Genomic DNA, 24,729 nt, shown 5'->3' with positions numbered 1-24,729 from the left:
AGTTGAGAAAAACCCCCAAACAAACCTATTTTACCGTTGGAGAACCTGGAAGGGACTGAAATAGATTGGATGAACCTGGGAGTGAAGACCTGTGTCTATGAATGGGACTCCTCATGCAGCTAGGAGGGTTGCAAGCGTGGTGGCCACCACCAGAAGGCAGGCCCAGCCTGAGGGGCACAGGTCCCCTTTGCCGCCAGCGCTGCCATCACCAGCCTGGGGGCTAAGTCTGGAAAAGTGCCATGAAGGCAGCAGGTGCAGGGAGCACCCTGGGGCACTGGGACAGCTGTAGGCGGTGACAAGACTGCCCTTCCCAAGTGTGGGAGGCATCTCACGGCAGTGCATTTCACCAGTCAGCCTTGCATTTGTGTCCTTTCGGCGTGGGACTGCCCGGGACATGCTGTCCAAGCCAGAGGTGGGCCAAGGCTGGCAGTGTGGGCCATGCGGTGGCAGCGGTCGGTGGGGTTGCTGGTGGCCACCATGGCACTGCTGGGCACTGCTGTGTTGCTAAGGCATGGCAGGCAGTGGGTGGCGAGCGGCGGGAGCTCCCTGGAGGCCACGGCCCTGGAGCAGGCGTGTGGCACACTGCTTGCCGGGCAGACCCCCCGCCTGCGGGGCAGGCAACTGCTGCCAGTGCCAGTGGCAGGCCCCTGCAGCATGTACGTGTCCTGCAGCCGCTACATCACCCGCGCCCTCTCAGCCGAGGAGGCCGCCTTCCCCATTGCCTACATCATGACCCTGCACAAGGAGTTTGAGACCTTCGAGCGGCTCTTCAGGGCGGTGTACATGCCCCAAAACATCTACTGCATCCATGTGGACACCAAGGCGCCGGCCCCCTTCCGGCAGGCGGTGCGGCGCCTGGTGGGCTGCTTCCCCAACGCCTTCCTCGCCTCCCGGGCGGAGCGGGTGGTCTACGGCGGCGCCTCCCGCCTGCGGGCCGACCTCCACTGCATGAGAGACCTGCTGGCCTCGGCCGTGCCCTGGCGCTACCTGCTCAACACCTGCGGCCAGGACTTCCCCTTGAAGACCAACCGGGAGATCGTCCAGCTGCTCAAGGGCTTTGGGGGGAAGAACATCACCCCTGGGGTGCTGCCACCCCCCCACATCACTGCCCGCACAAAATATGTGCACAGGGAACAATTATACTCTTTCTTTTCTTTCATGCTGTGGACATTTGTGCACAAGGCGCCCCCGCCCCACAACATGACCATCTACTTTGGTTCTGCGTACATTGCCGTCACCCGGCCCTTCGTGGAGTTTGTGCTGCAGGACCAACGCGCCATCGATCTGCTGGCATGGTCCGAGGACACCTACAGCCCTGATGAGCACTTCTGGGTGACGCTCAACAGGATCCCAGGTAGGACATCAGGTCCGAGGAGGGCACAGGCATCCCCACTGCAGCACCTGCTGCCCCAGCACCTGCCCTCATTTGGACGTTGTGTGGTGCCAGCTCTTTGTGGTGGCCACCACAGCTCACCTCTCCATGAAGGTGTTTCCAGCTGCAGCTCTTGGTGGCGCCCACCAGCAGGTTGTCACCATTCCTGTGGTTTTACATGGAGAAGCACCCAGGCAGGTGACAGCCTGTGTAGGCAGCACTAGTGGCAGGCGAGGAAGGCGTACTAAGCCTCCTTGAGTTTGATGTTCTGGACATTTATCCACTTGTCTGAGCTGTCTTCTGCAGGGACCAGCACCTGTGACTGGGTAAGGGAGGCCCCAGGTGCAGTGGGCTTTGCAGTGTGATGGGTTCAGGGACTCTGTACACCCTCCTGCTTAGCAGCAGCTGCCCTGCCCCATGAAGACCCAGGGACACAGCTTGGCATCCACTTGCCTTCCACCCTCTTTGGCCATACTGTCTCATGAATCCCACGTGTACCTCCTTGTTCCATCTTGCTTCTCCAAAAGCCACTGAAGTGGGTTGTGAATTTCCAGGTCCCTCTCACACACTGGTGGGCCGCACGCCTTCACTCGTAGGGGAGAGGGTATGCACTTGCCCACCTGTATGTGGGCAAGCATGCAGTTCAGCTCCCACAGGAACTGTAATGGCAAAAAACCAGGAAGAGCTTGGTGGAGAAGCAGGTTGTGCTGCCTTTGTCCTGTGAATAAGATCCAGGCTCTGAAGCAGTGTTTTTCCTGCCTCTAAACTTCTGCCACCAAGGGAGGACATGAAATCAAAGGCTTCGGAGGGGCTGACCTGTCTGTCTAGTCACTTGTGGCTGTCTTCGCACCCTTCACACACAAGCAGTTCTGCTGGCAGCTGTTTCTAAGACCTCATTTCCAGGTTTCTTGCTCAGTACTGCTGCCTGTGAGGTGGCTCTTCCCCTGTCCTTGTTTTTGGGACAAAACTCTGCTAACCTTGATGGAGTGGGAGATGAGAGCTGGGCAAAAGTAGAGCGAGCAACTCATGCTGCAGTTTATATTAACTTTCACTATCAGCACCACTTTTCAGACAAACTGTATTTATAAGAACGGGATCCCAGAACAGCTTCTGAATCTGAAATCAGTCACTCAAACAAATATTTAAAGGAAAAGGTAGTAAATCAGTTTTTTCCCTGTTGCTGAGCTATGCTTCCCCGACTTTTTAATTAACTTACAAAAATGCCTAGTTTACTCAATTTGGGAGAAGGTGAATAATGTGAAGTCAGTAGTTTTGTATTCCTGAAAGACAGTGCCTCCCAGTGTTTTTGTGAATGTCCTGGGGTCGTTCCTGTTTTGTCAGTCATCTTTCTGCTTTCCCACTGTGTCAGCATTTTCCAAGTCTTTCCGCACACCACATTTACTGCCATCTGTTATGAACAGGTTTTTAATTTGGGATGGTAATGCACATCCCAGACCATTTAAAGTGTTTATCCCCTGCCATCACTGCCTCTTTTTGTCTTTTATAAAGTGTTATCTTTAGCTTAAAGCTTTCTGTGGAAGAGTAACATTTTCTGAATTTTCCCCAGGACAGAACGACACTTTTTGGCATGTGATTTTATTTGATAACAGCCCAATATACAGAGGGGGAGAAATAAAGTCATGAAGTCTTGGTTAGAGCTGCCACGTATCTCTGTTTACAGCAAAGTACTCTCATGGTTCTGCTGTTGGATCATACGGTCTTTTTGCACTTGATATAAAAGCCATGACTTGGTATTTGCAAGCAACCATCCTTACTTACCAGGAACAAGCTACCCTTAAAAACACAGAGCAAAGAAAGCACACAGAACAGCACCCCCCACCTCCCCCACCCCCCCTTAATGTTTAACATTTCTTGCATCCAATTTCTCACAAAAACTCCACCCCAAACCCAACTGCCCCTGACATTATTCAGTGCCTTTAGCATCTTGTTTACCCTTCACTGTGCTTCTCTTCAAGATCACAAGCAAAATAGTTGTTGGGTTATGGTAACTGCAGAGGTACTTGTTGCTGTCTAGGAAAGCGGCAGAAAAAAAACAGTAACAAAATCTTACTTTGCTTTCACTTTTATTTTTTAGAAAACACCAGGTTTAGGATGATCACAGAATCACAGACTGGTAGGGGTTGGAAGGGACCTCTGGAGATCATCTCATCCAACCCCCCTGCTTGAACAGGCACACCCAGAGCAGGGGGCACAGGAACGCGTCCAGGCAGGTTTTGAACATCTCCAGGGAAGGAGACTCCACAGCCTCCCTGGGCAGCCTGTGCCACTGCTCTGGCACCCTCACAGGAAAGAAGTTTTTCCTCATATTCAGGTGGAACTTCCTGTGTTCCAACTTGTGCCCATTGGCCCTTGTCCTGTCGTTGGGCACCACTGAGAAGAGTCTAGGCCCATCCTCTTGACATCCGCCCTTCAGATATTTATAAGCATTGACGAGATCCCCCCTCAGTCTTCCCTTCTCCAGGCTAAGCAAACCCAGGTCTCTCAGCCTTTCCTCATGAGGGAGATGCTCCAGTCCCCCCATCGTCTTGGTAGCTCTCCGCTGGGCTTGCTCGAGCAGTTCCCTGTCCTTCCTGAACTGGGGGGCCCAAAACTGGATGCAGTACGCCAAATGTGGCCTCACTAGGGTGGAGTAGAGGGGGGAGATAACCTCCCTCGACCTGCTGGCCACACTCCTTTTAATGCACCCCAGGATATCACCGGCCTTCTTGGCCACAAGGGCACACTGATGGCTCAGGGTCAGCAATGGCGACACACTCTCAGCTACTGTTTCAGCACCGAGGGCTTCTTGGGTGTGCTGCAGTCACCAGCTGAAATTGTACTTTACAGAAGTGCCGGCAAATCACCCCGGATTGGATTTTGGTTAACCAGCAATTAAATAGCCTACATTAATACAAATTGTAAATGAAGTTATGAAAATCAGGAAGATGGGATAATTAGCCTTAAAGAAAGAGAGAGGTCAGAACTGGAGATTAAAATGTCAATTTTATTTTAGTTAAAATCACATTTGAAGGGCATAGGTTCCCTGTCTTTGCACAGGTCCCACAACTCCAAACCAGTGCTGTTATGCATTTTGTACAAGCTCTAAAAGGCTCCATTCTCATCACATTGTCAATTGAGGAAAATGGCTATCTTAGAGTTAGCACAAATGACAGATAATAATAATACAATTATACAAATATACAATTATTATTTTGTTTTGAAGATGTTTTCATTAAAAGCTGCAAGGTTCCCTCCCTGCCACTCATACAAGTGTTTCCTTTAAAAGGAAAACAGGTGTAAGCAGGAATAACAGGCTTTAAATATCCCTTTCAAAAATCTGGAAGAAAACCACTTGAACATGTTTAGCTGTTAGAACAGCTTAACTTTTGCATCAGCTATGATTAGGCTAGTACTAGTATTTTTTAAGGTAATAACACTTAACACCCTAATCACTATTGGACTCACCACCCCCTCCGCGTACAACAGAGATTGACAAAAATCGCAGTTTTCCTAGCGAGGATAGCTATCTGCTATGGGGGGCTCTGGGGTAGGGGCTGCGCTTCAGTGGCATGTGAGCAGCACGGAGGAGTGACGCCCCAGTTTGCCTGGTCACCCCCTCGGCTCCAGCCTCCCGCTGTGTCAGGGTGCACAGGGAGCAGCTGGGTCGGTACAAATCCTCTCCTCCCTGGTCACCGCCACCAGCCAGTGCTGGCGCTTCTGCTGCATTGGTTAAAAAGCTCGAGTCCCAGGTCTCAGCAGCAACACTGCAGTAATTCTTTGCATTTGAGCAAGCCAGTCTTTTCCTTTGTTTTCAGCCTCATTAGGAGAAAGCAGAAGTAACATCTGCGGTTTTGTACCTGCTGGCATGCATGCTGGCTCCCCACACACTGTCCGTTCTGCCTTTTGATAGCTCAGGTACAGCATTGGTCATTGCTTGCTGGACAGGAAAGAATAAAAGATGGTCAGTTTTTTCCAAGCAGGCAAATAAGTTATATACAAGTGTTTGTGCTACGGTGAGAAATTGGGGCTCTTCCAGCTTTTCTTAGTGAAGCGGTTTGTACGTTGGGTGGCAGTTACACAGTCCGTATCATTGTTTTGTACTTCAACAACTGAGCCAATAAGAAAGGTAAAATTTGCTGAAAGGGACAAGTTCATAGAAAGCTTTTATTATTTTATACCTTTGCTTTTTTTTTTTAAAATTTATTCTGAAGACAGTTTTAGGAAGTACTTCAAAAAATTCTTTCACTGAATTAAATATGAAAGCTCTTGCTTTCAGAGGCAAAGACTTCATCCCACGGTGATGGTCTGTTATAGTTACTGCCTTGCGCTGAAGATATTGAAATTCCCTTGACTCACAGCAGCTGCCTACCCATTGCACGCATACTGCCTGTTTACTCTTCAGCAAACAGCAAACACTGTGTGTTCAGCATTTCCCCCTTAATTACTTAAAATGGATGTTTGCCAGGTTATAGCAGGACTTGATCATCTAATGACGAGGAGAGGGCCTCTTACCAGTTTATCTCCTATACAGGTCCTGTGATCTGCCTAGACTTACATACATTATTATATAACATTATAGGCTATAATTAAGTTTCAACAACCTCATCCAGTTAAATCATGCTTGAATTTGTTCTGATAGCCTCTTTTCTTAAAAAAAAGGAACGTATTTATCACTAAATTAAAGTGAAGGTACTAGGTGCCGGTGGCCCACCGTTCCAACAGCCCTTGGAGGGCAGTGCTGCTTGGGAAGGTGGCATGAGTACATGCACGTAGTATCATACTGAGGCTGTTGCAAAAGAGGGATTTTATTTCTCAAGTGAAATGTTTAAGTCTCTTGGGCTGACATCTTGTTTATGTCATGAAGGCTGCTTCCAGTGAGGAAACCTGACAACAAGGTTAGCAGCCAGGCATCTGTTGATGCATATTCCTAAGTATTTCATCCCAGTTCTGCTAAGAAAGATCCCAGAGAGTGGACATAAACCTGAACACATGAAGCTGTTAGAAGAACTAACTACCTGATTTTCTGTTATCTAACTGCAGGTGTCCCAGGCTCTATGCCCAACGCATCATGGGAAGGTGACCTGAAAGCGGTGAAGTGGATTGATATGGAAGAGAGCCATGGAGGTTGTCATGGTAATGTGTACCTTTTTCTCCATTTCTTCTTGCTGTTCATATAGTGAAAAACACTCAACTGTTGTTCCTGTACTCATACAGCCTCTAATCATAATGTGAGACGGTCTTTAGACTGCACTTTGACAGAGAGAAGACATTTAAAAAGAGTCATCACCTTCACAGTCCATACATGAATGATAGTAGCCACATAAAGAGTGAGAAAGCTGGAACAGTTGCTTCTTCATCAGGAATTTTATAGAATATATCAGCCTTGGAAAGGGGGGTATTTGGCAGTGCTTAGGGCTCACATGAGTTAGCTGACTATTTTCTTGAAGGCCTTGGGGAATTTTCTCGCAGGTGGGTGGGAGTAGCCCACATGTATGTCCCACGCTGGGAGGCAGATGCGCCAGAGCCAGCAGCAGTGTGCAGGGTAGGTGTCCTGTGTGAACTTGGACAAATCCCAGCTCTCAGCTGGGCACTGATGCCTGCCCGCCAGAGCCACAGCTGATAAGGAAGTTAAGGAGCTGTGGGCTGACGATGACGGTTGAGGCTTGAGTTTTCCTATGTCACGTTACTTTATGACATGACATTAGCAGTAGATAACGTCCTGTATGGCACACTTAACTTTTCAGTCACTGGTTTGTACATTGCGTACAACTACTACTTCTGACATATCCAAGTGGGATGAGAAAAGGAATGCCAAAATGCTCATGATCCAGATTTTACTTCAATAATTCTTAATCCATAACACAGTTGTTTATATTGAGGAGAAACATTTTGAGAACTTCAGTCAGCTTCAATTACAGCAGTTTCACATCGGCATAACTACATTGAAATCAGTGAAATTACACCGTTATCACCCAGAATTAGCAGAAAATCTAGTATGAGTAAAAGTATCAGTTTCATTTCACTTACAGAAGGAAATTCCTCTTTGCTGTGTTTCAGCCTTGTCTGAGAAAGAGTCCTAAGTAGTAACACTTCTTTTCTGAGCTGTCTCCTTATTCCGCTCATTTATTCTGAAGTAACTTCCTTCATTTCATCCCATTGTTCATACTTATTCCCATTGCATGTCCAGTAGGTCCTTTAGCATGTTGGTTGTGCAGGAGATTATTTATAGTGCCTTTGCAGCTAAAACTTCTCAAGAAGAATTATTTGGATCCTTGATTCTGACATTGCTTTTTTTCTTTTTCTTTTGGCAGGCCATTACGTCAGAGGCATTTGTGTATATGGAACAGGTGACCTCAAGTGGCTTTTTAACTCCACATGTATGTTTGCAAATAAGTTTGAGCTTAAAACATACCCCCTGACTGTAGAGTGCCTGGAGCTGAGACATCGGCAGAGAACCTTGTCCCAGAGTGAAGTTCGGGTGGAACCCAGCTGGTATTTTTAGCTAGCAAAACCCCAGACTACATCAATAAAAGTGGCGAAGGGAATAGCAGCAACAATCTTAATTTCTGCTGTGCCAGAAGCATAAACTCATGAGACAGGTTTCTTTAGGATGTTCTGTAGATGCAGCTCAAGTCAGCTTGCTTCACAGTGCTCACGAATCTCACCTTCCACTTAACATCCAGAGGCCAAAGCACGAGAGATCCAAAAACAGACACCAGGGCAAAGCTCCTCTTGCGGTTTGAGGAGCTTTGCACTTTTGCCATTTTTAATGGGCTGTTTTCCAGCCCTGGCTTTTGTCTTGCTACCCTCTTATTGCTATCTTTTTCTATACATATATAATCAGAGTCATGCATCCCTGGCACTTCTTGTGTCTAAAAGACAAGCGTGCACATTTGGTAAGCAAAAAGGTAATGAGTCACAGTCAGCAAGATCTTAAAAGTAGGAACACAACTGCTGGCTATACGTACAGATACCGTTTTGTCAAAGATACTGGTATTTACTGCAGAGAAATGATGGAAAAGTACTGGATATGGCATAAAGATGCTGCACTTCCCAGATCTTACCTGTTCTTTAAATATCAGTTGGGACAAGGTTTGTAAGAGAAAACAGCATCTTTTACTAGATCAATGGGTGTAGTTAGAAAAATCAGACAGGCTTTCAGCCACAGGAGCCTTTCTCCATGTCTGAAAAATGAGGGCTTGTGTATTTGTCTTACTTGGCCAACTAACACAACTGGGGAAAAAAAAAAATCTCTCTACATGCAGATTTTGGCCCACCAGTGTCCTTACATCATCATGTGTAAGGATACAGACGGAGAGATGGAAAGTGAGGAAGGAAGTAGCACGATAAATATTTTCAGGACTGAAAGAGCAGTAACTGAGCTTTGGCAATAACTCAGTAATTCTGTGTCATATTTTGGTATGGCATAAGACCTCTTCCCAAGTTTGTTTCCCTTCATCTTCATATAATGGTTAATGCATGTACTTAACCTTGGAGTTCACTTCATCACAGCCCTATTTTCATTCCCCAATAGCAGCCACTAGAGGGAGGCAATCAAATATCTGAGCAGATTTTCCCTTCTAAGTCTACATAAATCTTTAAAGCACAGAAAATCTCAACAGACTAGGCATGCCACAGAGAAAAAAAAAATCAGCGCTCAGGAATATTTTAGTATGGCAAACAGATGTAAAAGTTACTGGTATGCGTCATCATGTCCTAAAAACCAAAGCAAAGAAGCAAAACTATGAATACTTGTTCCTGTAGCTATGATGGTTGTCTTTACATGGCATTTTATCAGCACCATTGAGTGACCTAGTCAGCAGCACGGAGGCAGTAAAAATCAGGGTGCCTGAATCTAAGGAGAGTGTGTGCTACTCTCCTGTCTCTCTTCTGAACAAGCGATGATGGCTCAGAGAGTACCTCTTGAATAACAGCAATTTACCACCAAATTTATTAAAGCATTGCTAATTTCAGGGTCTCTTAACAAACTGGATTGCAAACTGCAGCAGTTCAGAAACAACAACACATCATATTTAGATGTCCTGAAGCATGGCTGGTAACCCCTAGGGAAGGTTCTGAACAGGCAGGATCTGCCGCAGTCAGCTTATTCTGCATTTATAGCTGCCAACACCTAATAATGCAGATCCCTGCAGAAAGGCACTGAGAATTTACCTCTAGAGCAGAACTTTGGTGGAAATTCTGTTCAGTTTTTTGGGGAGGGGAGAAGATGAGGGCTTTGCTTACTTCCTGCCTTGGTGGCAGCTGAAAACAGAAGTATTTCAGAGAGAGTCATTCTTTTAAAGAGTGGGTTTTAGTGTGTCTAACTGAGACGTCTGGAACCACCCCCTGCTTTATTTTATCAGGTTGAATATTCCCAAGATTGAAACGTCTCAAATGAAATAAAGTAATTCTCAACATTTTATGTGAATATTTAAATTAGCCCAGTGTACAAAACAAGATTACTCTTCATTGTTCAAGCTCTGCAGGCAAATGGCAAAATATCACAGAATCACAGAATCACAGAATGGTAGGGGTTGGAAGTGACCTCTGGAGATCATCTCATCCAACCCCCCTGCTTGAGCAGGGACACCCAGAGCAGGGGGCACAGGAACGCGTCCAGGCAGGTTTTGAACGTCTCCAGGGAAGGAGACTCCACAGCCTCCCTGGGCAGCCTGTGCCACTTCTCTGGCACCCTCACAGGAAAGAAGTTTTTCCTCATATTCAGGTGGAACTTCCTGTGTTCCAACTTGTGCCCATTGGCCCTTGTCCTGTCGTTGGGCACCACTGAGAAGAGTCTAGGCCCATCCTCTTGACATCTGCCCTTCAGATATTTATAAGCATTGACGAGATCCCCCCTCAGTCTTCTCCAGGCTGAACAAACCCAGGTCTCTCAGCCTTTCCTCATAAGGGAGATGCTCCAGTCCCCCCATCATCTTGGTAGCTCTCCGCTGGGCTTGCTCGAGCAGTTCCCTGTCCTTCCTGAACTGGGGGGCCCAAAACTGGATGCAGTACGCCAAATGTGGCCTCACTAGGGTGGAGCAGAGGGGGGAGATAACCTCCCTCGACCTGCTGGCCACACTCCTTTTAATGCACCCCAGGATATCACCGGCCTTCTTGGCCACAAGGGCACATTGATGGCTCAGGGTCAACTTGCTGTCCACCAGCTCTCCCAGGTCCTTCTCAGCAGAGCTGCTTTCCAGCAGGTCAGCCCCCAGCCTGTACTGCTGCAGGGGATTGTTCCTCCCCAGGTGCAGGACCTTACACTTGCTTTTGTTGAGTTTCGTGAGGTTCCCCTTGGCCCAGCTCGCCAGCTGGTCCAGGTGTTGCTGAATGGCAGCACAGCCTTCTGGTGTATCAACCACTCTGCCAGTTTTGTATCATCAGCGAACTTGCTGAGGGTACGCTCTGTCCCTTCGTCCAGGTCATTGATAGATACATTGAACAGGACTGGACCCAGCACAGACCCCTGGGGAACACCACTAGCTACGGGCCTCCAACCAGACTCTGCACCACTGATCGTGAGCTCTGCTGTTCAGTCAGTTCTCAATCCACCTCACTGTCCAACCCGCACTTCCTAAGCTTACACATGAGGATGTTATGAGAGACAGTGTCAAAAGCCTTGCTGAAGTTGAGGTAAACAATATCCACTGCTCTCCCTTCATCTACACGACCAGTCATGCCATCAGAGAAGGCTATTGGGCTGGTCAAGCGTGATCTCCCCATGGTGAATCACCCAACAGCAGAAGCAGTAAGCTTGGCAGTTTAAAGCTACATATATAAAAGGGTATTGTACTCTGAGCCTGAATAAATATAGGTATTTCAAGACTAGGTCATGTTACCTGTTTAAGGAAGAACCCAGAAAAAAAATCACAGCTGGTTAGTCTGTTGAGAGACCTAGCTTTTTGTCCAGCCATGATTTAGAGGTTGGGGTTTTTTTTTCATGAACGCTACTCCATGTTATGTTTTTCTGGAATCAGTTAATTTGCTTTCATTGTATGCCTGATTTTGGGGTGCAACATCTGCCTCATCAGCCTCTTTTTTTGTTGTTGTTGTTAAAGAAAGAATATTACAGTTAATCACCATTTGCAAAGCGATGCAGAAAGAAAAGAGGGAACAGAACAACTTCTGGCAGCCAAGCTCAAACACGCATCTGAACCAATATGACCTAACAGTATTAGTAGTACTTTGGAATAGCAGTAAAAGACAGGGAGAGACGAAAAACTGGAGGAGGTGGCTGGTAGGGAGGATGTTAAGGAGAGTTAGACTCCTGTGCACAGCAGTAACAACAGTGATTCAGTTCAGCAACTGTGGTGCACTTCCGTAGAGGGAGCTTGCTCTCTGAGTAACCCATGTCTGTACCTCGTTTTCTACAATTATGGCAAGGGGGGGAGGGGAAAGTAAACTCCCAATGCAACTTGTAGCTGCCTTTCCGAACCAGTATGAACAGTGGAACAAAGTTTTCAATTCTGTTCAGTGGCTCTCTCAGAAGCTGACTGGGACAAGGCATGTAAAGAACTTGCTCTCTCTAACAGGATTTCCAAGCAGATCAGACTTTCCACTGAAGTCCGTTTGACTTGCTTAGGCAACCCACTGGACGCCTTTCTGCTTATTGAGCTCCTAAAGACTTTTCTAAGCCTCACCCAAGAACCCAAAATATCACTGTAAGATTTAAGACATGTGCAACTGAAGACTGAAGACTTTTGACTCTGAGGACAGTGAAATGAGGATGGGAACAGGCTGTGCAGGGAGGCCATGCAGTGTCTACCCTTGGAGGGGCTCAGGATAGCACTGGACAAAGCTCTGAAGTCATGACAAGTACATCTGCACAGGCTGTCATCAGTTTGGGGTTAGGATTCATGCTTATGAATGAAAATCATCAGTCCCCATTCCTCAACCTTTGTGTGTTCCTAACATTAAGGACATTTTTACATACTCTATGATACTGTATGAGCAGCTCCAAGACCCTGGAAACTTCTGTGCCTGTTCTAGATGCTGCAACATTTTTCCTTCATTCTCTAGCACCTCAGATGTTCAAAAACACTACAAATGAGTCAGAGAAGGTGCATGCATTCCTCTTTTGTCACTCTGTACGTGAGGTAGGGAGCAGATGACATTTGGAGGAGCACTTCTGCACCTTCCGTCAATGCTAGGGAAGAGATGTCACCATTGCTTCACCCCTTGCTTGCAGTTGTCTTAGCGTAGGACAAAACCTGGAATCATCATCGGGATTTGTTTAACTGGTCTATTAACGCAAAGAAGTAGTCACGAACGACATGGAGTACTCTCATATGTGGCTGTAGAGCATAGTAGCTGGGCTTGCAATGGGAACATATGAGCTGACAGGCCTGATGCTTGCTAAGACTCAAATTAAGTGGAACTTTCTCCTATGGGGTTTTAAAGTATCTGTTGTGTGTGAAAGTTGGGAGTTTCTTCCCAAGCTTTCATCTTCATAAGACACAATATTTCTTTAGGTCCAGGAGGCACTGTCAGGTGCTGTTTGCCACCCCACGGTGCAGCACTGTGAAGTTAATACGTGAGCTGAGACACTACTTAGTTCCCAGGGCCTGCCTGATCCAAGTCAGCAGAAAGGGCTGCAGATCAGGCTGAGCTGGTGCAGTCAGTGCTTGGTGTGGGCTGACGAGCAGAGCTGCTGCAGACGGAGACCCTCTGGCCATGCACTCCCCAAGGCCAGCCGACATCAGCAGAGGCTGGAGTTTCAGGCTTTCACAACATGCATGGCCACAGGTTTTCCGTTCCCTGTTGTGAATAACTTGCAGGTTTAATGCTATTTCCCTTTCAGCTGAACACACCCAAATACTTCAAAAAATCCCCCACCCCAAGAAAGATATATGTTCTGTGTGTGCCTACAACAGTGGAGCAGCCAAAAATGTCCAGCAGCATGTGCCAGGCTGCTGGAATTGTGAAAGAGTCCCTGGGAGCACAGTTGTGAGAGTGGATCCAAGAAGAGCAAGATACAGCGCTGTGCCTCATTGTGCTGCTGCTCATTGCCTGCTATTGCAAACCGGGTATCTGCACAAATGCTGGTCTAGGGCTCTGGTCTAGAGGCCTGAATTAAATTCCCTGGCAGCAGGTCCACAAGCAGGATTTTTTGAAGAGAATGGAGGGCAAGTCTTAGGCCTAGCTCTTGCCTTGATATCTGGCAGCAGTGCTGCAAAAGCCAGCAGGCTCCCAGCCCTCTTGTTCCCACTCCTCCTAGATTTGTCCGCATCCTAGCCGTATCAGTTCCTCTGCCAAGAGGCCAAGCAGTACTTGTGCCAGCCCAAAAGAAGGGGTGGCAGAGATGATCCCAGCGCTAGGAGCCAGGCAGCTGCTCAAGTTGAGTCTGGTGACAAAAAAGAAAAACAAAAAGGAGAAAAAGAGAGGCATACCAAGGTACTTGCTTAACTTCACTTAAGGAATGAAAGTAATGTGGATGTATTAATGTTCTCAGTTTTACCATTACTGTTAGTCTTCACCTTAGAGGTCATATAGTAGCCAACTAATATGGGTCCAATATTGGACGTCCCCCATACACGAGTAAGAGAAACGGTATAAAAGAAAGAGGTGGCACTGAGGTTGCAGAACAGAGGAGAAGCTAACCAATGGGCTTATGATCTGGTTTGGCTTGCCCTCTTGCGTTATCCCACTCCTCTGTTAAAGTACACGGCCTTGTCCTGAAAACCTTGTCTCACTTAATTTGTGGGCACCACAGCTACCACAAACCCACCATTTTTGCAGCCACAACTGCAAGACTGAAGTCTTAATGCACATGAACAAATCATCGCATAGCCATAGGAGGCATAAAACTAAAGTAGCCGGTAGGACGGTCTTCTCACTGGCTTCTGAGTCAGTCGCTGGCTTCTAATTCAGTTAAAGCATCAAAGACTCTGGTGGACCTGACTTCTGTGAGCTGTGAAGTGAGCAGTGACAGCATCAACACCAAAAAATAAATTAAGTAGAAGCTTCAGGTGCTGCAAACATCAAGGAGGGTGGTGCCAAGATCTGCCTGTTAGCACACAATGATTCATAGGTCAGGACACCATGTTATGCCAGGATGTGCAGGAATACAATAACATCCTCAGCTTCCACCAGGAGCCAGCCCGTTAACATACAAATATCTAACGAATGTAACATCTTGACATAGGCTTAAAAAAAATTTTACTGGCATTGCTCCACACCAGAGGGGCACTTTTGCTGACCCTCTGCAAATAAATCCATTCTTACGGATTTTAACTACGATGGATTTTCTTTGCTCCAGATTCACAGTGCCACCCTATAGCTACAGGTTTCTTTGTCATCTGCTTCCTCTCCCCACACCAGAGAAGCCTGGGATGATTCAGACTTCTGCTAACAGAGGACTGTCCAAGAAAAGGTCTTTGCTTAGCACATCCTGCTGGCTCATGGCTGGTGACTGCCAGCAGAAATTTTAAGGTGGCACCATGGTGGTTTGCGATGTGAGCATGAAGGCTCACTCGTAGGAATGATAAACAACTGGCTGGTACGTGAATGTCAGTTTTGGGAGGGGCACCTGAAAAGGCTGGAAATAGGCACTAGAAATAGGCACTCAAGGCAAAACGATGGCATCAAGTAGGTAACAGGTAAACCTTGCTATGTCATCTGGTTAGGTATGCCAAACCAAAAGCAAAGGTCCTGCTTTAAAGAAAGAAGCCAGCCTGGTTTTGATCAGCCAGTCATTGCAGTCAGTCATTAGCATTGGCGAGATGCTTCAAGCTCCACTGCAAAGTCTGTGTGCCTAAAACACAAATATTTGCAGTGCATTTAATGGCACAAAAATGCAAATCAAGTTGTCTCCACAAAAGATAGCAAGCTTCTGCAGGTGTGATCCACAGTCTTAGTCTTTTCCATGCACCCGCTGTTAACGGCAGTAGAGGAGGTCTTTAGAGGATATACAGCGCTCAGAGCAAGAGGGACCAGAGACCACGGGGAAGGGGAGGACAAGTGAAGAGACAGAGAAAACCTTAGGACAAAACTGGGTAGGAGGTAGGAGGAGGGAAACAGAAGGGAAAAAGGAAAACACAGCAGATGAGAGAATGAACTGAGAATGTGGAGAGCTGATAAGCTAAATAGGATAAAAATACTGTAAGGTAAGTGTCATTCATTCAGTGTAAGCCTTCTTTTCCAGATAACCTGAGGCAAACTGCTGGTTTGCCACATAGCTCATAAAACTGCAATAGGTGGCCCTTTTTGGTTTTGTCTTGTTTGTTTAGCAAAAGCCTGACAACTGTATTAACTTTCTTTTGGTCTAAATATGTTTGTGCTGGTCCCTTAGCTGTTCATATACAACAGAACAAAGGTGCACCCTGCACACCTCTTCTTCGGAGTCTTTTATGGAAGCAAGTGTGGAGGAAAGTTCATTGTCTTGTGAAGGAATTGGTCTGACCATAGTTTGCAGTGTGCAAGCTTCAGATCTTCCCATTTTTTTTCCTTGCAAATACATCCAGGCCTAAGCACAGCTACCATCAGTAGTGCAGTTGGGGAAAAAAACCCACAAAGCAGAAAGCATGATCGGTGGGTCATTTGTATTGCCTTACAGGCAGGCCTTGAAACTTGCCAAGTTTGGTAAACCTTTGGATACATGTTAATGAACAAGCCCTGCCAGGGGTCAGAAGATAATTTGCTTCTCGTGTCAGGTGGGCCTCATTACATTGTCCTTTCTGTAAAACATATTAAAAAATCTCATCACAAGCACAAACCTCAGTGATCAGTTCTCAAAGCACAGCTGGGAAGGAAGGACACAGAGATCATCTGGGAAACTTGCACCAAAGCATGGTCAACTTGCTCAGGGCTGTGTCCAGTTGGGTGTTGAACATCTCCATGGATGGAGACTTCACAGCCTGCCTGAGTGCTTCTTCCAGTGTTTGGCCACCTTCATATTTAAAATGATTTTACTTATGTTTAAATGAAATTTCCTGTATTTCAACTTAGGCCCATTGCACTTTGTCCTCTCACTGGGTACCACAGAGAAGACCCTGGCCCCATCTGCTTCATTCTTCCCTATCCCTTCCAGAAATTTATATGCACTGATAAGATGCCCCTGAGCTTCTTCTCCTCCAGGCTAAACAGTCCCAGCTCTCTCAGCCACTTCTCATATGAAAGATGCTCCAAGTCCCTAATCATCTTCATAGCCCTCTGCTGGAGCGGCTTCAGTATGCCCATGTCTGCCTTGCACTGGGGAGCCTAGAACTGGATCCAGCACTCCAGCTTGTCACACCATAGAGCAGAGGGGGAGAACCATCTCCATCCACCTGCCTAACGCCCAAGGTGCTGCCCACCTTCTTTGCTGCAAGGGCATGTTGCTGCCTCATGGGCACTTCTTCTGAGACCCTGGGATGCCCAAGGCCTTTCCTGCAAAGCTGCCCTCCAGCCGATCAGTCCCAGACCAGGAGAGCTGCACCCTCCCTCAGGAGCTGGGACTGTATCCAGTGCAGTGCTGGGGCGGCTGCTGCACATGGTGCTGGAGAGTGTGTCCTGTAGCCTGTCACTGCCGTCACTGAACGTGTGCACGGTGTGGTCAGCAGAGTTTCTCGGGAATCCAGATGCCTTCTTTTGACATCCGTATTGGGCTTTCATGGCAAGGTTGTGGTAGTGGGGAGCTGCAGGGGTGACTGCTGTGAGAAGGCACCAGGAGCTGCCCTTGTATCAGGCAGAGCCAGATCCAGGTGGCTCCAAGAGGGGCCGACCGCTGGCCAAAGCTGAGTCCATCAGCAAGGCTGGGGGCACCTCTGTGATATCATATTTAATAAAGGGTAAGAAATGCTGCACAGCAGCTGAGAGAGAGGAGTGAGAAAATGTGAGAGAAACAGCCCTGCAGACACCCAAGTCAGTGAAAAAGGAGGGGGACAAGGTGCTCCAGGCACAAGAGCAGACATTCCTCTGCAGCCCATGGTGAAGACCATGGTGAGGCAGACTGTCCCCCTGCAGCCCATGGAGCTTAACAGTGGAGCAGATATCCCCCTGCAGCCTTTAGAGGTTAATGATGGAGCAGGTATCCACCTGCAGCCCATGGAGGACCCCACACTGGAGCAGGTGGGTGTGCTCTGAAGGAAACTGGAGGCTGTGGAGAGAAGCCCACGCTGGAGCAGGTTTGCTGGCAGGACCTGTGACCCCATGGGGGACCCACACTGGAGCAGTCTGTTCCTGAAGGACTGCACCCCGTGGAAGGGACCCACGCTGGAGCAGTTTGTGAAAAGCTGTAGCCCCTGGGAAAGACCCACGTTGGAGAAGTTCGTGGTGATCCGTCTCCGGTGGGCTCCCCCTCGCTGGAGAGAGGGAAGAGTGTGAGGAGGAAGGAGCAGCAGAGATGAGGCGTTACGGGTTGATCGGGTTGATCGCAAACCCCATTCCCCATCCCCCGGGGAGTCCGTTGAGCCTGGGAGGAAGGGGGAGAGGTGGCTTTATTTCGTTTCATTTCTTACTCTCCTACTCTGTCATCAACTGGCAATAAATTAAATTAACCTCCCGGAGCCGAGCCTGTCGTGCCCGCGCCCGTGCCCCCGCCCGTATCGGCTGACTGATCTTTACTCCGGCGCAACCGCAGGAGGGGCCGCGCTGCGGCCCACGCACAGGCCCCGGCACCGGCCGCGGGTGGGCGGCCTCTCCCCGGCTGCCCGTCACGGGCGGCGGGCGGCACCTCCGGGAGAGGCGGCGCGGCGCGGCGCGGGGAGGAGGAGGGCGGGCGGCCCGAGGGCGGCCCAAGGTCGGAGCGGGGCCGGCGGGGCGAGGCCAGGCGCTGCCCGCAGATGGAGTACGACTGGCTGGGCTTCGGCTACGCGGCGCTGGTGGCGGCGGGCGGCGTCGTCGGTTACGCCAAGGCAGGTGGGTACCGGAGGCGGGGGGGGGTGGGGGGGGGTGGGGGGGGTGTCCCGGTCGTGCCCGAGGCGGCCCGGCCCCGGCCCCGGCCCCGGCCCCGGCCCCGGCCCCGGCCCCGGCCCCGGCCCCGGCCCCGGCCCCGGGTATCCGAGCGCTCCGCGGGGCAGGGCGGTGCCGTGCCGCTGCCGGGCCCCCCCCCCTCAGGGGCTTCAGTCCCGCCCCGGGCGCTGCCGCCGCAGCCGCGGGGGGCCCGGGCCCACCGTCGTGCTCCGCTGCGGCAGCCGTGCTGGGTCCGTGTGGCGTGGAAGCGGTGCTCGGCTGAGGTCTGCGAATTACCTTGTTAACAAAAGCACCCCCGCGGCAGGCGCTTGTGTTTGGTTTAGATTGGGTTTGTGGTTTTTGGTTTGTTTGGGGATTTTTTGGTTTTCTTTTTTTTTTTAATAGTGAATGTGAATTTGCAAGTGCTTTTGTTTAGTTTGCAGACCGGCTTTATGTGTGTTCTTTCACTGACTGCTTTATCTTTCATTTTATTTAAGGCAGCGTCCCTTCTCTAGCAGCTGGCCTTCTCTTTGGCGGCTTAGCAGGACTAGGTGCCTACCAGCAGTCCAAAGATCCAAAAAATGTGTGGCTTTCCCTCGGTAAGTTTGTTCCACGCCCAAGTACTAAGCATCACTGGTAGCAGTGGGAGTAGTATCCCTTTTTTCTAGCATGTTTCAGCCTGTCTGTGCCCTCTTATTTATACGAATGTTGTAAGTGGTGGCAGGACCTCCTGCCCACAGCCAGGAGGTATTTGTGTAATGGCACAGTACAGGCTTTTAAGACCTAGGTTGCCCTTCTGGCAGCCAGCGTTGGTGAGAAATACCTACATCCTCTGGCAGACGAGATACTATGTTAAACTGATGTAGGCACAGGAAATGTACGTGAAAAATGTTTGGTTGTGAAGCAGCACATGGTATGTGCAGTATGTGGCTTTGTGGGATATTGGTTTGCACAAGCATCTCAGGAGAAGAGCAGTATATGTTTTAATACACTGTATGCTATGGAAGAAACGGTCTGAATTATATAAAAGAAAGGGGGGAATGATCTGTTCTCCTTGCTTATGCCAGATGGGACAAGAAGTTACTAGTGATAGGATGAGAGGAAATGGCCTCAAGCTCTGCCAGGGGAGGTTTCGATTGGATATTAGGAAAAACTTCTTTACTGAAAGAGTAGTCGGGCATTGGAACAGGCTGCCCAGAGAGGTGGTGGAGTCGCCATCCCTGGAGGTGTTAACAAGCGTGTAGATGTGGCACCTGAGGACACGGTTTAGGAGGCATGGGGGTGTTGGGTTGACAGTTGAACTTGATGATCCTACAGGTCTTTTCCAACCTTAATGATTTTATGATTCTATGATTCTATTCTAAGAAGTGGTGGGCTTAGCTTGCAGTTAACCCTTCGGGTGAAGGAGAAGGATAAAATGACAGTGGAAGGTATTATGAAGCGCTGGAAGAGATCAGGGGAACCTCAGGGACTTCCATCACTGCGGGACTTTAATAACTGGTTAGACCAGTATCTGTCAGGAATTGATCTTGCCTTTGGGCGCTAGGTTAGCCTAAATAACCTCTTGAGGTTTCTTCTAGTTCTGTAACTATGCTGTAATATTATTAATGTTACAATACTATAGCATTACAGTGATTTAAGACTACTTAAAACCAATAGGACTTGATCATGTAATGTACTGAGAGGCTTTATGAAGCCCCCGGTAGATACTGCAGAAGACCAAACTGCCTTGTCAGTAAGTAGTGAAATGTAACACACAGCTCAATAAGAAGCAAAGTTTCCACTTGTGAACTTTCTCTTCCACCCTGGCATGCTGTGGGAGTGGCTCCGCATCTGTGGCATGAGTTTTTAGCCAGTGCCATGACAGAAAGTTGAGCAGCTTCCTTATATCCTGATGTGTGGTGCAAGTAGTGCTTTCAAGCGGACCTCCTGAAAGCGGTGTTGTGTCCCAGTCTGGTGTCATCCACTCCTCCTCAGCCTTGCTGTGATGTGCAGTTGAGGCTCCCGCTGAGCTTTAGGTTGGTCACAGTACATCAAGGGTAGAAATCCAGAACTGTGACAGAATGTCTTTTGAATCCCTTTTGCCCTGTCTGATGCAAGCAAATGTAAAGCTTTGGAGAAAGGTGGGTATGCAACACCTCCACCTGCGCTGCTTCTTTGAAGAAACCACAGCCCTGTAACTTTTACGTGGATGTCGATGGGATTTGTTTTTTTCCAGACCTAGAGATTAAATAATTTGGAGAAATGTTTAAAATGTTAGTTGCTCTTTCAGTTTGATCCCTTAGATTGCTTTCTGTTTGCTAATTCATATTTTGAGGTCAGGTGGTTTTATTTCTTGTAATATTTGGTGCCACCTTCCAGCTCAGAATGCCACAGAGAAATGGGAACTGTAATAATATTTGCCTCTCACATAGTGAACTATGTCACCATCCCAGCTTTCTGGCAGTTCTGAGCCTATCTGTATTCAAGGAAATAATCATTCTTCTGCAAGTAAGAGGAAACTGAGGGAGAGTTAGTGGTCTGCCCAGAGGATTGGAGGTTGTGGGCGACCGGACAGCAGTCTCAACCCTGATGAGATCTCCTCGCTTCCAATGAGCGGCGGAGCGTGCTTACCACAGCTGCCAAGGAGCTAGCAACAGCTCTCCTGTTCAGCAAAAATAAGTAAAACATTTGGAGGCGTTCCTGCTTGCAGCCACGGGCCTGTTTGGTTGGCACTGCCGAACGTCCAAGCGTTGCCGTGCTGTGCCGGTGTTTCTGTTTCAGATAGATCTGACCGGGCTTCTTTTCCACAGTGGCGTCTGGAACTTTGTCTGCTGTTATGGGAATGAGATTTTACAACTCCAGAAAAGCAATGCCTGGGATAATTGCTGGCGCCAGGTAGTCACCTGTCTTTTGTTCTTGTCTGTATTTTTGAATAGGCACTTTATGTAACTGATTTGTGGATTACATTGTTTTAAAAATGTAACCTGGTAAGTTCTGTGAAAAATGAAATCTTATGGTGGAGTTCAGCTAAACGAAATCGTGCCCCAGTGTTTTCTTCCTTCTTGTTCGTTATAGGATTTTTGCCTCTCCCCCCCTTCTTTTTTTTTTGTAACGACTGTTCTGTTCAACAGTTTACTGATGGTTGGACGGCTTGGATTGCAGATGATGGAAAAGCCTCTTAAACCATAATTCTGCATCAAGTCACTTGAAGATACGTGATTGCGAAGCCTGAAGATGCAACTGCCTACATGTGCTACACAAAAGCAGAAAAGGCACTGCTGTCTGTGCATTGTATTTTTCATATCCTAATGCACGTGGGTTGTGTTTTTGAAGGACTGACATTGAAAGCCCTTGTTACGTCTTCCAAAATGGTATTTGTCTTAATGTTTTCTGCACTGTGAAGCAACAACATAGAGTATAGCATTAGTTTAGCTTCTGGTCCTGCAACTTGCTGCAGGCAAAGACCTCTTGGCAGAGTTGCAGGATTGAAGCTTAAATGTACATCTAAACTTGTCATTGTAAAATCATCTGTACCTCTAGAACAAGGGGAGAGGAGTTGCCAATTTGTCACTGGTAATTAACATAACAAACATGCTTATTTCGTTACCTCTCCCCTTCTGCTTCCCTGCCAGTTTATCTGGTCATCATGTTTGTCAGCCAGGGACTTTGTTCTCCCAGCGCTGTGCGTTAGAACCTGGTCCCACAAAACACAATCACAGAGCAGGTGGTCAAGGTTCTGCTGTAACGCAATGAAGGCAAACCTGTTACTTGCAATTACTGCTAAGCAAAAGTGCCTGGCTAGGTGTTGCTCATTTCACTTTTACAGATTATTATTCATAAATCAAAAATATACTTTATTAGATAATGCTGAATCGTAGGCATAGCTCTTGCTTTTCATGAGAATTAAAATGTTATTCTAAATAAACCAACAAATAATTATTACGAACTTTCGCGTTCTACACAACTATTTTTTTTTGCTTTAATTGTTCATCTGGATACAGCTTGGTGCCTTTCCCGCAGGCTGCCTGGATGTAGCTGTGGGCGTGGGTTGTATAAATTATCTCTGCTCCATTCCCTGAATCTGCAGACTTTCAAATATAAAAATGCCATGAACTGGCAGGAAATGTAAAGAACAAAAGCATACAGACCATATATTCAGACAAGTGTTACTTTTTTGGGGGGGTTTCTTGAGAGGAATCATCAATTTTAGATTTGAAAAATGCTCTATGAAAGTTTATTTAAAGACTGAAGGGCTCAGTCGATCTTTATCCTCAGCTGATTCCCTTGATGCCTAAAATCATTCTAAATATAAATCTGCCACACAGAAGTAATCCTGGGAGCTACACATAGATGATAACATACCTCTTTTCTGGTCTCATTTACCTTATGTCCCTTTGTGTGCAGATCCTGACCTTCAATTTCTTCAGCCTTTCTTCTCTGGTGGCTGGTACTGGAAGCAGTGGGATTGATCTGTTAGATTGGTGAGACCCTGTAATTGCTCTGAGTTCTCTAAGTAGCTAGCTAGCACCTTGGCAGGAGGGTGACATCTTTTGGTCTCCCTCCCTTCCTTCCTTCCTTCCTTGCCGCAGCAACACGGGCAGGGCAGTGGTCCCGCGTTGCCTGAGCAGGGGGTGCAGAGCTGGTCGGGTGGCGGCAGCCAGGCTCTGTCAGCAGCGCAGTGGTTTGCCAGGTGAGTCGCAGCGACGAGGCAGGGCTGGGGTCGAGCCAGGATGCTGTCAGCGGACTGTGTTCTGGATCAGCAGGGGCTGGCTCCGGCAAGGGCAGGGGTCTCAGCAGCCTGGTCCCAGGCCACAGAGTTTGGGTCAGAGCTGGCTTGAGCACAGGCAGCGAGAACTCCAGGGTGGGGGAGCTGTACTTGGGGAACCTTACTCAAGCCGTTATTCATCAACCAGCAGAGGTCAGCTTCACGCACTCACCCCTATTTACTTTTCCCTTTTACCTCCCTGCGTATAAACCAGGCGTGTGCAGATGGTGCGTTTATAAATCGTCCTTTTAAGTGCCTAATCCCAGGCCGTGGACCCAGCGTTGGTGGGCAGGTGTCTGAATGTCTCTGCTCTAGCTTGAAAAGGTTAATAAGCCAGACATGGGCATTTAAGACACTTCTCTCTAAAGGACTGTAGGGTTATTTGCCTCTTTGTATTGCTTTTGGAGCAGTTACCTTCTGTGGAAGTAAGATGCAAAACTAAATGCATCTCCTGCAGTAAACTGAACAGCCATGGTCCAGCAATTTTCTAATTGTATAATGCTGGTCTCAAATCACGTAAGTCGTGAATCTGGGCTGCAGTTGTAAAGACAATAGAAAGCAGGGATTGGACTGATGAGCTTTCAAACTCAGACCAAAATGTTAAGCCTTGCTGCTGTTTCATGAGCTTTGGAAAGCAGTAGCTTGAAATGAGAACTGCTGCTGGAACTCGTTACCACTTTTCATGTTCAGGAGAAACAGCAGTAATCCTGACAAAGGGAAGGGAGAAAAGCTTGAGCCTTAGATACTTTTCCCCCCTTGGAACTTTATCAGCATATACTAAATTTCTTGAGCATCAGATGGCATTTCTGCAGTAACAGTTCAGTGTATCAATGAATCAGAGTTAAACTGACTGTACAAAGCCTATTAGCCTCTTACGCTGTTTCTTCCTTTTTTCTTGCTGTTTACAAGACTACTTTCTTAATGCTTGTCATGCTTTGGTTATGGACAAGTAAAGGCTGTTACGGTTATGTCAGAGCCGTTTCAATGTTCATTAGCATATGGCAAGGACAGCATGTTTCTTCTAGCCGTATTTAGTGCCATAAATAGTACCTATTTATTTTTCTGCTCTAGGTGACTTACGGACATGTGAGCTGGGGACACGTTATTAGTTAATTCCTTGATTAGAATGTGATTTTAGTCAAGTCACTGGCATCTTGTATGAGAGATGAGTGATTCGTTTATCTTGTTTTTTAATTATAAACCCAGTGCATTTATGGCTGTTATAGAAAGTCTGAGGTTGTCTTTCACTAACATAGCCAGTTATAGATATATTCTACAGATTAATTAACATGCCTTTAAATAGCATAGGGACATCAGTTACTACTACGGGAATGACAAATACTTAAGCCTAGGACAATGGCAATTGAATTAAAGTCTCTAGTGCATTACCAAGCAGATATCCCTGTATAGCTCTTGAGTATTGAAGGGGTGTTTTCTTTAGGTGCAGTTTTCATAACAAAATACTTGACTTTTTGGTACGACTGTTTTAGATTAAATTGATTTCCAGTAAGTTAACATAACCCCTATATTATGGCAACAACAGGAATTTAAATCTTTATATGCAGTTATAAAAGCCATACAAATAAATTTCTTTTTTTTTATGATGCTTAAAGCAATCATTAACAGCTTTACACCTTTAAAGAATATACTCATTTCATACTTTCAAATGGCACGTTTAATCTAACTACTAAGTCTAAAGCATCTATTCTAAATGCCGTTGTTAATGGAAGCAGCCTAGCTC

The 24,729-nt window shown here is 47.4% G+C and overlaps 2 protein-coding genes across 2 annotated transcripts; both read left to right on the top strand.

The window, feature by feature from the left end:
- Nucleotides 1-654: 654 nt before the first annotated feature.
- Nucleotides 655-9,804, top strand: LOC142053914 (N-acetyllactosaminide beta-1,6-N-acetylglucosaminyl-transferase-like). Its single transcript, XM_075086147.1, has 3 exons — nucleotides 655-1,354; nucleotides 6,413-6,505; nucleotides 7,684-9,804. The coding sequence occupies exons 1-3, from the start codon at nucleotides 655-657 to the stop codon at nucleotides 7,872-7,874; spliced, it is 984 nt and encodes a 327-aa protein (XP_074942248.1). The 3' UTR covers nucleotides 7,875-9,804.
- An 8,243-nt stretch (nucleotides 9,805-18,047) lies between these two features.
- LOC142053020 (transmembrane protein 14C-like) lies at nucleotides 18,048-22,170 on the top strand. The gene is made up of 4 exons (XM_075084067.1): nucleotides 18,048-18,208; nucleotides 18,739-18,840; nucleotides 21,034-21,118; nucleotides 21,355-22,170. Exons 1-4 carry the CDS (start codon nucleotides 18,133-18,135, stop codon nucleotides 21,410-21,412), a joined length of 321 nt encoding a protein of 106 aa, XP_074940168.1. The 5' UTR covers nucleotides 18,048-18,132; the 3' UTR covers nucleotides 21,413-22,170.
- The last annotated feature ends 2,559 nt before the right edge of the window (nucleotides 22,171-24,729 follow it).

Source organism: Phalacrocorax aristotelis, chromosome 2 (assembly GCF_949628215.1).
Source record: "Phalacrocorax aristotelis chromosome 2, bGulAri2.1, whole genome shotgun sequence".
Lineage (NCBI taxonomy): Eukaryota > Metazoa > Chordata > Aves > Suliformes > Phalacrocoracidae > Phalacrocorax > Phalacrocorax aristotelis.
Note: the sequence above shows the minus strand (reverse complement) of the source record. Positions and strands in the feature narration are given on the sequence as shown.

Bases quoted from the DNA above. Each gene is read 5' to 3' on its own strand.
- LOC142053020 (XM_075084067.1), top strand. From the start codon at position 18,133: ATGGAGTACGACTGGCTGGGCTTCGGCTACGCGGCGCTGGTGGCGGCG. The intron at 18,209-18,738 runs GTGGGTACCGGA...ATTTTATTTAAG, and splicing joins CGTCGGTTACGCCAAGGCAG to GCAGCGTCCCTTCTCTAGCA. The intron at 21,119-21,354 runs GTAGTCACCTGT...TCTGTTCAACAG, and splicing joins GGGATAATTGCTGGCGCCAG to TTTACTGATGGTTGGACGGC.
- LOC142053914 (XM_075086147.1), top strand. From the start codon at position 655: ATGTACGTGTCCTGCAGCCGCTACATCACCCGCGCCCTCTCAGCCGAG. The intron at 1,355-6,412 runs GTAGGACATCAG...ATCTAACTGCAG, and splicing joins GACGCTCAACAGGATCCCAG to GTGTCCCAGGCTCTATGCCC. The intron at 6,506-7,683 runs GTAATGTGTACC...TTCTTTTGGCAG, and splicing joins GAGCCATGGAGGTTGTCATG to GCCATTACGTCAGAGGCATT.